Genomic DNA, 13,561 nt, shown 5'->3' with positions numbered 1-13,561 from the left:
TGCAGCTTCTTTTAGTGTTAGAATGTTGCTATCTTTGTGGCATTCCATGTGTCATCGAGAGACATATCTAGCAGTGTGATGCGTGTGATGGTTGGTTGCACATGGAAGGCAATTTTTTTTTTCATATTTTTTTTTCTCTCCTCTCCTTAGAATTCACACTTATCTATAAAAAAAAATTCAAAGTTGTCCTCTCATTTTGTTTTTATTTTAGATTGGGTTCCTTTTCTTTTGATTTTTTTTTTGTCTTTTTTACAATTGATTTTTTTTCAATTTAATCTTTCAATATTTGATTAGTTAGGAATTGAATTTCATGATTTTTTCCATGGAGGTAATTCCGGTCTCATGACTTGGGCTACGAGTTTGAAAAGTTCACCCAGCTTAACATTGTTCTTTTTTAGATCTTTTTTTACATTGATTTTCTTTTTCAAATTCATTCGTCAAAAATGAATTTGCTAGAGACTAAGTTTCATAATTTTTTTCGGTCTTATTTTTATGAGGCTATCTCAATTTCATAATTTAGATCGCGGGTTTGACAATTCAGTTTGTGTTGACTCAAATATATTTTTTACGGTGTTTTTTTATAAAAAAAATTAAGGTTTTTTCAATTTCGTCCTTGAACTTTAGGTTTTTTTTAGAATTGAACTTCATAATTTTTCTTGTTTTGCCTTCTATTAGGCTATCCCATTCAGATGGTCTAGCCATAAGGTTTGGAGGGTTTACTCGGTTTTACTGGTGTTTTTTTTTGTTCTGTTGGTTGATTTTTCATTTAATTTTATTTTTCTATGTTGAGTTCGTTGGAAATTCGACTTCAACACTTTCTTTGATTTGTTTTCTATATGGTTATCTTGAAATCACTACTTGGGTTGTGGGTTTCGCATACTAACTTGCATTTTTTTTTTATCATTTAGTATTGAATTGTTTTAAAATTAAATTTTATAATTTATTTTTTTTAACAAGTACTCTTTTTATGCAAATCATCATGATCAGTTTTTTTAAAAAAACTTGGTCTCATTATCTTTTTGTTCTCATACAAGTAAATAAGACCAACAATTATTGGACCTAGAAATATCTATTACACAAGCAGTGAGATTTTTCTTTCTTATTTAAAATACTATAACTGCATTTAAACATCTTTTTTTACAATATTTTTTTAATTGGCCTGCGGCATAAAACAAGCACTAATCTATAGCTTCTAAACAGCAAAAACTTCATGAATACTTCATTTTTTTTTTCCTGTTTTTTATATATAGAAAATGACATAATAAACTCGTCTCACTTCGTAGTTTTCTTTGTTTTTTTTACACGAGGCATGAACATGATTCGCCGTAACCATATTCAAGCGTAGTCTTTCTGTTGATGTAGCCTTTTGCTATTACATTGATAGATAGATCTTAGACAGACAGAAGATTGATCACGCTGATTGTACATCTATTACATTGTCTCAAAATAAAAATTACATTTCAATTGTCATCTGACATAATTTGGATACATTTTATTGAGATGATTACGTTATTTATGAATTAGATTTAAGTAATATGAAGATTAAACAAGTAAAACTAATTATTACATCCATTGCTGTGGGAATAAAATCCCGAAAAGAGAAGCGGTGAGCACAACCGTAGCTCGAACAGGGACCCACCCAAGAACACCGAACAATTAAACCGAGTCGAATTTGTAAATTGCACAGCAATTTTAAAGGATTCCAGTGCTCATTTACATGTGCCTTTCCCGCGGCTTCAGCAATAATGCATGAATCCGTTGCCACTATAAAATTAAAAAAAAAAAAAACATATATTCCCTTCGACTGACTAACCTGATTTTCTATTACAAGAACAAAAAAAATTAGCACTAGCTTGATAACAACTCTAAGAAAGTATAAATCAATTAGATTATACACCGACGAACACCTAAACAACTTAGCATCTATTTTCATTAACAACTGGAAATCATCAAGCACCATCCTAAGACAGCAAACCACAACGTGTAAGTTGGCATGTCAACCATTAAACAAGCAGAAACAACCATGCGCGGCTAATTTTCTCTTCTCGACCAGCAGTTTGAAATGCCTTTAAAACCAACTGGTCTAATTCCTGGAGTTATTTACCTCATTAAATTAATTGAAGTTCAGAGCCAGAAACCCGCACTTTTATCTTGCTTCCTTGTCATCAAATTGAAAACAATCTGCAACCTTAAGATGATTTGCGAGCTGGATTATAGCTGACTGCACAACTTCAGATCTCGCAGAGACAGAACTGGGAAGATGGGGTAGGCAAACGGGCAGATATTGCTCATCATCTTCAGGAGGGCAGAAGACCGAGAGCACGGATCTGCAGAATATGAATCTGGAGACACATTCCATAAACATATGTTGGAGGATTAGCTAAAATCCAATAATATATCCAAACTAAAAACAATCATTACATAGAAAGGAGCAAAGAATGAAAAGGGAAAGGGTCCTGCATCTACATGGCCAACCTATTGTTGTAAGAACCATTTCAGCCACAAGTCAAGAACCATCAAAATGCATAAAGGATATTGAACAACTCCACAGATTACTAATACTTTGCTTCTATTGAGAGATAACTGTACCTAAGAATAAGCCTCCGTAGAAATGGATCAGATAAAACTTGTGCCCAAACCAGATCCAGGCCTTTTGATGTACAGAGAATAACCTCCCACTCAGAGAATGCAAGGGAAAGTATCTCCTCAGCATCATTATAAGAATCCTAAAAGAACAGTGTCATTAGCCATAAAAGAAAAACTAGGAATAAGAAAATTATCATACAAATTAAAGAACTTAGACCAACAACTTACCATATCAGAATCAGAAGTGATGCCAACCATCTGGCAGAATGCCTGCAGAGGAGCAGTCAGGAAAAAGGTAAATTGACTTCCATTATGTGTTGTATCAACAGCAGATGGATTCTTGAATGCTGGCCTCAAAGGTGAAAGAAGCAAAGCAGCTGGCTCTCCCCTTTCTGCACCATGCAGGACCTGAAAATCATCCACAACTCAAATAAACAACTTTACGGATAAACCAGAACTAAATAGGGCAAGATGAAATGCAGAGAATCCTAGGTATGATACACCCTGCAGATGAATGATAAGAAGCATTGACAATATTTGCCTCATAAATCCCTCTGCAGTTATGCCAGCAAGACAAATTGACATTGGTAGAAAGGAGTCAGATCTAAATGCATGTCATAAGATGAGGCTATGCATGCCCAGCAGCTACCTCCACAGTACATTGAAGATTAAGGAAGAAATGAATCCCATCAAACTCGCTACCAAAAGAGGTCAACAATGTAGCTGCTTCCTCCACAGTACAGTGAAGATTAAGGAATAAATAAATCAGCACTAGCATATTGATTAAGGGATTAAAATAAATCAGGCAAGCAGCTGCCATGTGCATCAGTGGAACATAAAACCTTGGCTTTTGCATCTACTGTGCACATCAGTTGAACACACCAGGTATAGATTAAAAGTAGTAAATATTTTACTATTTTATTTTTATTTTGCTGAATAGAACACGGCCATAGGAGTTGATACCATCACTGTACTATAGAAAGACATAGGGTGTGAGATGATAAGTCTGTCTATATATATATTCTAGATACTGGTGTTAAGTTTTATAGATCAATCACTTCAGTTTACCTAAATTTTTTTTTTATATAGATAGAGTTGCAGTTTTCAAGTACATCATACCAATAGGTATTATTGTCTAAACAGACAGCTCTTCATGTTTAAAGAACAATTTTATTAATTACAACAAATGCAAGACAGATCAATAAACAATCAAGCTTGAAGTTGGCATTATTAATAGTAAGTTACATCCAACAGTTTGATTGATGAAAGCTAGTGCAGTTTTAAACTGCATGTGCATGCAAACAGCAAGTTATTCCAATGCAATAAACCGATGAAATATTTAATTTAGAAAGATCCTCCGCAACATGTTTTCCTTTCCTTTCTTTCTTTCTTTCTTTCTTGAACAATCTGCAACATTTTTCTCTCCCTCCAAAAACACAGACACCCACATCAAGGGGCAAGCATACAATGCAATCCATCATGTTCAATGATATTTGTAGACACAAAATTGTCATATGTCAAATTTAAATGCAGTTCCACCACATGCCAGAAAAAATTCCAATGTATGCACTAATGACTGCAACATGTTTTCCTTTCCTTTCCTTTCCTTTCTTTCTTTTTTGAACAATCTGCAACATATTTTCTCTCCCTCCTTAAACACAAACACCCACATCAATGGATAATGCAATCCAACATGTTCAATGATATTTGTAGACACGAAATCATCATATGTTAAATTTAAATGCAGTTCCACCACAAGCCAGAAAAAATCCAATGCATGCACCGATGAAATATTTAATTTAGAAAGATCCTCTGCAACATGTTTTCCTTTCCTTTTCCTTCCTTCTTTCTTTCTTTTTTGAACAATCTGCAACATATTTTCTCTCCCTCCCAAAACACAGACACCCACATCAATGGGCAAGCATGAATGCAATCCATCATGTTCAATGATATTTGTAGACACGAAATCATCATATGTTAAATTTAAATGCAGTTCCACCACAAGCCAGAAAAAATAATTCTAAACACTAGACTGTAGAATCAATCCAATTTCTACGACAAGCTATTCACAGGTTATGACAAACCTGCCTTGAATGCATGGCTGTTGTCACTATCAATAATCAAGAAAAGGGGTCTTCGAGTGAAAGGAATTATATCGCCAGGGTAAAGGGCATTTGACCCTGAAAATCCAAAAGCATCACACCTTAGAGTGGAACAGCAACACAGGAAAGTGATAAAGTAAATTCAGTAAACTGAGGCTAAACACTAGAAAGAGCAACAAAGAAGTGCAGCCACTCACCACCATTTCCCCGAGGACCTAACCAGAGACAGTTGTCATGGTAGTCACTTGACTCTCTCTTCCCGTTACAATGGGATTCAAGTGCATGGATTTTCTGTTCACTGAATGCTCCAGAGACAACTCTGTCTTTGGAAGATTTCTTTGATTCTCCAGAGCTTTCTACTTGAAAAACATTACTTCGAGCAGCCTTCCCTGAAGAAGTGATTCATGAAGACAATTAGTCTAGGATGATGAGACACAATCAGTTGACTTGTACTAGCTTATGGAGGATCATTAACCTGAGGCTGATAAATATATGAGCGCGATGCTCTCTGGAGGGAGCTCTTCACAAATTGTTGCCATAACCTGTGAGTGAATAATTTAGTCAAACTGAAACCAGCATTTTGGAGTATATAGCATGGCAATGAAGGAATGAAAAATAAAAATATGCCCTCAAGGAATAAATGTGAAATGGTCAGAAACTTATATATGAACCTTACCCGCTGATTTCCAATGGGAAAACTAAGTCACGAGTATACTTGTACCATGGTTTTCAAATAGTAAACTACATGTTACTTGTATAAGATTTTGTTAAATTGAGCCGTGTTCTACAGCTGATGTCACTGTGTCATACAAAATTTACTTGCACAGAAAAATTCTGCCACAACATACACTGACTACGACTGTGTTCCATGCTAGTGAAGTTACCACACAATTTTTTCGATGAAATGAAAAAATTTCGCATGGGGCCTGGTTGACAGGAAATCCTGATAATGCAAACAGAAAAGCCTCACAAAAATGACATCAATTGCTTCAAAAGCAGAGCAGCCTCAACTGAGGCATAAAAGACAGAGCTGGGTAACTTAATAATGTAAGATCTTCAGAACTAACCGCAAGCAAATATGTCACTGAAGGACGATAAAGAACAGCTTTCCTTGGATTTGATGGTAAAGATGGATCGGTCAAATCTGCAGCCAAGTTTATATTTATCAATCCAGAAGCTCCAGAATGATCAATTAGAGTGCCATTTTCACTCAATTCAACTGGATGCTTTTTGTAAACTGATTCAACTGGACGCTTTTGGTAGAAAGATTCACTAGGTTCCCATTCTAAACATTGCATCATCCTGTAAGTGTCCAAAGTAAGTTCCGCAAATTTAACCTGAAAATGACAAAAAACATAACTTGTTACAAAAAAATTCACTTAATTGGGCCAACTAGCTAATTTAAGCTCCATGTGAACTTATCAATAACCAGTCCTACAAACTCTAAAAAATATTTTACCTCATTTTTATGATAGCTTGTCAAGAGAGCATCTCTGAATTTTACAATCTTCCTCGCATGGAAACGAGCCAAATAAGGACGAGAAGCTGCATGAGAATCAAATAGAGCACAGTACCGCAAAGGCCTGACATTAGTGAAGGCACTATCAACTTCCATAAAGCGGAAAATTTCTTGCACCACTAGCTTCCATTCTTTGAAGTTTGTTTCCTGAGGACAAATAATTCATTTGTTATTGTTCATGCAAGTGTTGACAGAAAGTTACATGTAGCATTTCAACTTATAATGGTAACACAGAAAATCAATAATTTTCCCTAGTTAATTTGGACATATTAACCACAAGCCTCCTAGTCCATGTCTCATATAGAAATGCACAGAAGTCAAATTTACACTGTAAATTATTCATTCTACCAAATAAGTAGCTATACTTTCCATTGCATCCATTGCCTCACCCAACATAGCCTCACAAATTCTATTGCTTGAACTCTATTCTTGGCAATGATCTATCAATTATCACTTTGGAAGAACCAATGCAACTAGGCCAACTGAACTAACTACCAATCGTTATGAGCATTGTTGGTGCTCTTAACCATTTGGACATGATGCTCCATAGATGGTCAATAGAGAAGGAACATAATAAACGATGCCACGCTTCCTTTCCGTCAAAATAGGGTGTTTTTTTATAAGATAGGTATAATATATAATGCATAATGCCAGCTGCAATTACACAAAATTCATTCACATGAAATGACATAAAACCAGATGCCACATCTAGCTGGCATGTCCTGGAACAGTAACTTTACCATCTTGTAGTGTTTGAGAGTGTTGTAGCTTCTGCTTTTGGGTGCGTTTCAAAAGTGTGTTTCATTTGAAAAAACATCAAATTGATGTTTTTTAGTGCTTTTCGATGGTTTTGATGCGCTTATATCAAAAATGAAAAAAAAATCTGAAAAAAATCATTTCAATGCATTTTCAAGCAAAAGGCATTTTTGAAAAGCACTCTGCACCACAATACCAAAACACACAAGTACTAAACACAAAAACCTCCCATAGGAGTGTGTCAACTTTATTTAAAGAACTGTTTAAAGTAGATTAACATGTAAATACTTGAAAATTCATTGACAAAAGACCCCTTTATCACCTAGAACTAAAAAGGTCTAAGCCTCTTTAGGATTGCTACCCCTTTATTTCCAACTTCCAAGGTCTTTATTTCCAGTAAACTGTAAATAGAAACCCAATCCAGTGTTTAGCAACGATCTCTCTATATTAAGTTTGAGAAACGCATCCCCGAGAATCAAAGCGCCAAATTAACTTTAAAAAATTAATTAATTCTTTTCCTTAACAGATATCAAAAGCTAAATTTTCATTCTATCACCCCAAAACATAAGAATTCTTAAACCTTCACCAAACAAACGTAAAATTGAGCTCCAATTTTCACAAATTCAGCAATCTGACTTCTAACTAATCCGAAAAATTGCCTTTCTACACCAAACGAGCCGCTTAATTTTCTTCAAAGTCAATTAATTAACCGTTTCCTATTCCACAATTTCCTTCCTTACCAAGTTCAATAAAAAAACAATTCTCCACAAGAAGACGAATCCACATAAATAAAAAATTCAAAGTCAGTAAATTACTATAAAAGAAAAAAAACAATAATCCACCAAAAAAACAAATAAAAAAATCCTAAAATGGAGACAAAACATCTGCAGCCAAAATCACATAAATAATCAACAAAAACTAAACATTTTCTTCTAAAAAAAAAACAAAGCAAAATTAAAAAATCAACTTACTCGAAAATTCGTCTTGCAGTCATCAACAAGAGCTTTAAACCTCTCAGCAAGCAATCTCACCATATCCATCTTGCTCAAAATCAAAGCAACAAGCAAGAACCGAGCATAAAATCTCAACTCCTTAAACCTAACACCGACATCAACCTTCGCTTTACCACTTCCGCCGGCATCAAAATACTTCCTCTCCAAAATCGCTTCGTAAAACACGTACGCTTCAACTAAAAACCTGGCTTCATTACTCCTCATGTACTGATTATAATACAACTGCCCGATCCGACTCGCGATCTCTCCGATTTCCCACCGGTTCAAACCGGAGTCAACTAGCTTTGACCGGTTGTCCTGCTGGTACTTCCATAACCTCATGTACGCCTTGAACACTTTCTGAAAGTAGTGATTCTGCGGGGAGCGTCCGTACAATGGCAGGTCGCGGACTCGAGCGAACTTCCGGTCTGCGCTTTCTACCAAGGAGTGGAAGGTTTTTGAGACGTCGTCGTTTTCTTTCTTCGCCATGGGAAAACCGGGTTGGTAAGAAAAAACGACGGCGTTGTAACTCACCGGTGCTTGTTACCGCTGCTGGTTCTCATGAGAAAATGTAGAGGGAGAGAGAGAGCGTCGTGTTTTCCTTTAGCTAATGAGTTGCCTGGCTTTTATATGTATTTTTTTTTACTTTTATTTATTTATTTTGGAGTGATTAGTTTTTTTTTTTTTATTGTTGTAGCAATGGAGCGAGTTGCATTGAAATAACAGAAGCTGATTCTCAGTGATACCCGGGCATATGTTAGAGAGAGGAGGGCGGGGGGTGTCAAATTGTCAATATTTATGGTTTAGTGATATTAGTCAATTATCATCCCTGTGCTGGTTTATTTTCTTATATTGATCCTTGAATAATAAATTATGCGACCGTGGAGTGCATTTCTTGAATCTATTTTATGGCAATTCCCGTCCAATTTTGCTTTTTCTTTTTCGAATATTTACTCTTGAAAGTTGTCTAGATGTTAAGCAATTTAGCTCTGTATCAAGTGCAATTTATCATAACAAAGATATTCTAATACCTCAATTTTAAGATTTTTATTAATAAATTTTAAGTTCAAATCCTAAAAAATATAAAAATTTTAGATGAGACTCAAAGATAATGAAAGATTTCTTTTTTTTTTATTCACGCGGGGTGTCCAGACCAGCTTGTGCGCACCTCGACTAATCCTCACATGTCCTGAAATTAACGACCATATAAACCTCCAGTGGCCATCAATATTAACAACTATATGATTCGAACCTGAGACCACAGGGAGAGCAAACTCATTGGTCTCAAGCTCTTACCACTGAGCCACCTACTAGATAGTTTAATGAAAGATATTTTTCATCGAAAATATCTAACTAAAAGCTATCAAGTTTAGATGCAAAAAATATTGGATGAGTAAAAATATTTTATCTGAAAATCTATTTAAAAGAATAGACTAAAGTTTTTATGTTAATGTTTACATTGTGAAAATAAAAAATAATTTGTAATTTGTATAATAATAAGCGTGCAAAATAATGTTTACATCTTGAGTTTGACGTACCATTTATGACCGTTTTTATATTAATGTTTATATTGTGAAAATGAAGAATGATCTATAATTCATACGACGAACATACAACAAAATAATGTTTAAATCTTGAGTTTGACATATCATTTATGGCAGGGAATATTCAGGGTTGACGGCCAAGTATTTCTACAAAATTAAAATTCAATGACTTGATTGCTTATTTTTGTAATATGAGGTTTAATATGGGGGAAAGCATCATATCGGAGGAGCAGAAAAAAAGTCAAGAAACCCGAAACTAATAAAGAAGAAATATCTGTGTGATTTTGGAGGAGGACGGTGCTTTATAAGTTTTTAATCGTTCGATGTGATTTCTGGTGATCGAACGGGGGAGAAATGAGAGCTACCGATTCGAGAGGATGATTGTGTTTATTTTTCCTTAATTGATTTTTTTTTGTCTTGATCATGGCATGATGCTTGATCTGATGGAGTAATTTATGATTGCTCCCCCATGAATTCTGCATTTCAGCTGGCTCATTTCCTGCGTTGCAGAGAACAAAACATCCACTGGCAAGCAAGGGGCAATAATAATAATAATAATAATAATAATAGGGCCAAAATAATAATAATAAAATAAAAAAAATAAAAAATCTGATATCGCGTCAATTATTTGCTTCACATTTTTCAATTGGATTTCCAAGATCTTGTTTATTTGCTGGAAAATATTTTTTTAAAAAAAATAAATTTTAAAAAAATGAATTCCGAGAAAGTAAATTATTTTCTAATATTTGATAATATAATGAAAAATAAGTTGGAAAACATTTTTCAGTGTTTGGTTATGTCATGGAAAATGAGTTGGAAAATAACTTATTAATGTTTTATTTTTCTCAAGTTTATTAAGTAATGAGGAACAAATCTTACAAACTAAAAAGTTGAATGAGAATGAAATTGAAAAAAATATAATTTCATAAATTATCTCAAATAAAATAAATGATAATCAAAATAATAGAGATCAAATCTAAAAAATAAAAAAAATAAAAGATGAAGAAATTAAAATAATAATAATTAACATTTTATAAATTATTTCAAATAAAATAAGTAACAATCAAAAGAATAAGGATCAAATTTGATAGATAAAAAATTTCAATAAAAAAATGATAAGAGAAAAGCAAATAACAATTATAAAAATGAGAACCAAAGTTAATATAAAAATTAAATTTTAAGAGATGAAATTAAAAAATAAATATTCAAAACAAAATATATATAGCAATCAAAAGTTTTTATGACTAAATTTGATATAATCAGGAAATAATATGACTTTTCTAAATTTTTCACAATTTTCAGAAAGTGTTTTCCGCCCAAAATTTATAGGAAAACACTTTCCTGGAAATCAAGCCAAATTTTTCTTTGACTGGAAAATGTTTTCCGTTGACCAACTTTTCTAATGGCAAACAAACACAGAAAAATTTGGAAAGTGGTTTCTTATTTTTATATTTTTAAAATTAACACTTCAAAACCATCTTAAAAATATTTTAAAAAAAATAACAATTTGTTTTTTTAGATGACTCTTGTGAAGTCAATTTCTTTCCACTCGGAAGTTAACTACTAGCCTTATTTCTATTCAAATTAGTATGAGTCGTGGCTATATAAACGTGAATAAGCCATCCACTAGTTTTGGAAAAGACTCAAATCCAGTGAATAAACCTCGTCAAGTTTTGGAAATTTGTTTCTTTATTAGCCATCCATCCACCAACTCTTTACCTAGAAATTAGAATCAACCTTCGAATAAAATGTGAGCAGTTATGTCCTAAAAAGAGTGAAACGGTATGGGATTGGTCTCTCGAGGAAAGTGTACTTGCCCCAAGAATAAATCGATAGAAATCAGTAGGTGAACGGGATGACCATACAGACAACACAGGGACAAGGTTGGAAATAATCAAAGCTAATTCCTTTTATAGTTTGATCATCCAAGGTTGACAAGTGAATTTGACTATCGAAGGGAATCCAACGTGATAAAGCTTTGAGCAATGGCATCTCGGACAGTTACGAGGCATTTTCACAAAGTTAGATACAAATATGCTGCGAGTGCTTTTATACTGTGATTTGTCCGGTGCTTTATAAAAATGATTTGATCGGTGGTCGGCTGATAATGGCTGGCAAATCCATGAGGATTTTGGGGTGCAAGGAACCTTTATCAATGGCTTTTTTTTTTTTTTTTAGATCCAATATCATCGTTTTCTTTTCGGTTGGTGTGTTTATTTTAATTTTTTTCTTTAATTTAGCAGATCAAGCTATTCTATACATATTTATCGGTACATATGAGCTTGTATATATCTCATGAAATTGAATTCACCTCTTCATCGATGGTGTCCGTGCTAGAAAATCCGTGGGTAGAAAATGTGCTCATTTTGACAACAAGGGACGTGAACAATATGACATTTTGCGCAGAAAAATGATTGCATGTGGTGGACAGTGGACACTGTGAGAACAATTCACGTCAAGGGGTATAAAGTATAAACGATGCGATATTACATTTGGCAATAGCTAGGAGCCTAGGATTAGACATGAGCCTATATGGGTCAGATTTTTTTCCATAAAAAAAAATATTTAAATATCATAGGCACTTATTAAAGAAGAGGAAAAATTAGAATCGAATAAGTTAAATAAATTGGTTTTATTTTAATTAGATTATAACAAAATAATAAAAAATAGATTAAATTTAAAAAATGATCACAATAACTTAAAAACAAATTTTGTAAAAAAAATAACGTAGCTCAATTCTTAACTAATTAACATGGAACAATGAAATTGGATAAAAAAAATAGACAAAAAAAAAGTCGGGTCAACTCGAGTTAGCATAACAAATTTATAACTTAGGTAATAACGGATGAACCAACACAAGTTAGCATATCAAACTCGTGATCTAGATCATGATATTAGAAAAACCTAGTAAAAAATAAAACCTCAAAGCCCTTTTTTTAAAAAAAATATGTTGAATGATGAAATAAAAAAAAGATAAAAAAATGATGTCAACCCGCATTAACTTTTTAAACTCGTGACCCGGGTCATTAGATTCAAAGCACCATATTTGAAAAAATCACGAAACTCAATTCCTAACAGTCAAATATTAAATGATAAAATTGAAAAAAAAATCAATTATACAAAGGGATCCAAAACCAAAAATAGTAATTTAAAAAATGAGGATAAAAATTCAAATAAAAATAAATTAGATGACAACTACTAATTTTTTATTGAATGATGAAATTGAAAAGAAAAATCAATTCAATAAAAAGAAGAAAAAAACAATAAAAAAAATAATGATTAAATTAAAAAAATAACATATCACAAATTAAAATTGAATGATAAAATTAAAAATAAATAAAAATTTCATAAAATGACCAATAACATAAATTAAAAACCAGAAAGATAATTGTTAGAGTTTAAATATCAATAATTAAAATGATAATTTTAAAATTTTGAATGGTTGATACAAATTTAGACGAAAAGAGAGAGAATAGAGGGGGGATACTATCAGTAGCAAACCGCCTCACTTCCATTGCCGTGCCAAGAAGAAGATACCACAACAATTCCAATGACACAATAAAAAGTAGTCTTTTACTACCGAGAGAATTGCATGCACCGCAAAAAGATTATAAATGCCTCCCACATACCTTTTTATTTAAACGAGATGACATACCCGCGCGCTGCCGCAGGCTTATAAAACAAATGCACTTGATGGTGTTATAATTGTGAACCAACACTAGATAAGTAATAGTTATTAAAGATATGATGAAGCAAATATTTCATGACGGAAAAAAAAGTTGTGTTGGTGATCAAAAACTTAGAGACTGAACAAAATGATTTGTAGCAATCTACAGTGTTTCGTGAGGAAAGATACAGTGTTTTCACCACATGATCTAGCTTTTCAGTTAATAAAAAGCAAAAAAAATTACAAAGCTAAATTCTCTACCAACTTAATATTAAAAAAAAAACCAACAAAGATAATTTTGGAAGGAAAAAAACTCATGAGAAAAAACGTTGCAATAATTGACAATGTTTTGTGAGGAAAACTACAGCGCTTTTCCCAATAAAATAAAATAAAAA

General features: G+C 33.1%; 2 protein-coding genes across 3 annotated transcripts in view; both read right to left on the bottom strand.

The window, feature by feature from the left end:
- The window catches only part of LOC7455189 (histone H3.3), a 30,086-nt gene that overhangs the window by 5,417 nt on the left and 11,108 nt on the right, over nucleotides 1-13,561 (bottom strand). The window lies entirely within an intron of this gene.
- On the bottom strand, nucleotides 1,399-8,693 carry LOC7479181 (uncharacterized). Of its 2 annotated transcripts, XM_024602279.2 has the most exons (9): nucleotides 7,935-8,693; nucleotides 6,148-6,354; nucleotides 5,756-6,025; nucleotides 5,164-5,230; nucleotides 4,886-5,077; nucleotides 4,675-4,766; nucleotides 2,815-2,994; nucleotides 2,590-2,726; nucleotides 1,399-2,342 (listed from the first exon to the last, which is right to left on the bottom strand). In XM_024602279.2, the coding sequence occupies exons 1-9, from the start codon at nucleotides 8,442-8,444 to the stop codon at nucleotides 2,147-2,149; spliced, it is 1,851 nt and encodes a 616-aa protein (XP_024458047.1). In that variant the 5' UTR covers nucleotides 8,445-8,693; the 3' UTR covers nucleotides 1,399-2,146. The 2 variants fall into 2 exon arrangements, 1 of the variants encoding a protein (XP_024458047.1); XR_002982048.2 differs by lacking the exon at nucleotides 1,399-2,342 and having other exon boundaries at nucleotides 4,671-4,766.

This window comes from Populus trichocarpa, chromosome 5, assembly GCF_000002775.5.
Source record: "Populus trichocarpa isolate Nisqually-1 chromosome 5, P.trichocarpa_v4.1, whole genome shotgun sequence".
NCBI lineage: Eukaryota > Viridiplantae > Streptophyta > Magnoliopsida > Malpighiales > Salicaceae > Populus > Populus trichocarpa.
Note: the sequence above shows the minus strand (reverse complement) of the source record. Positions and strands in the feature narration are given on the sequence as shown.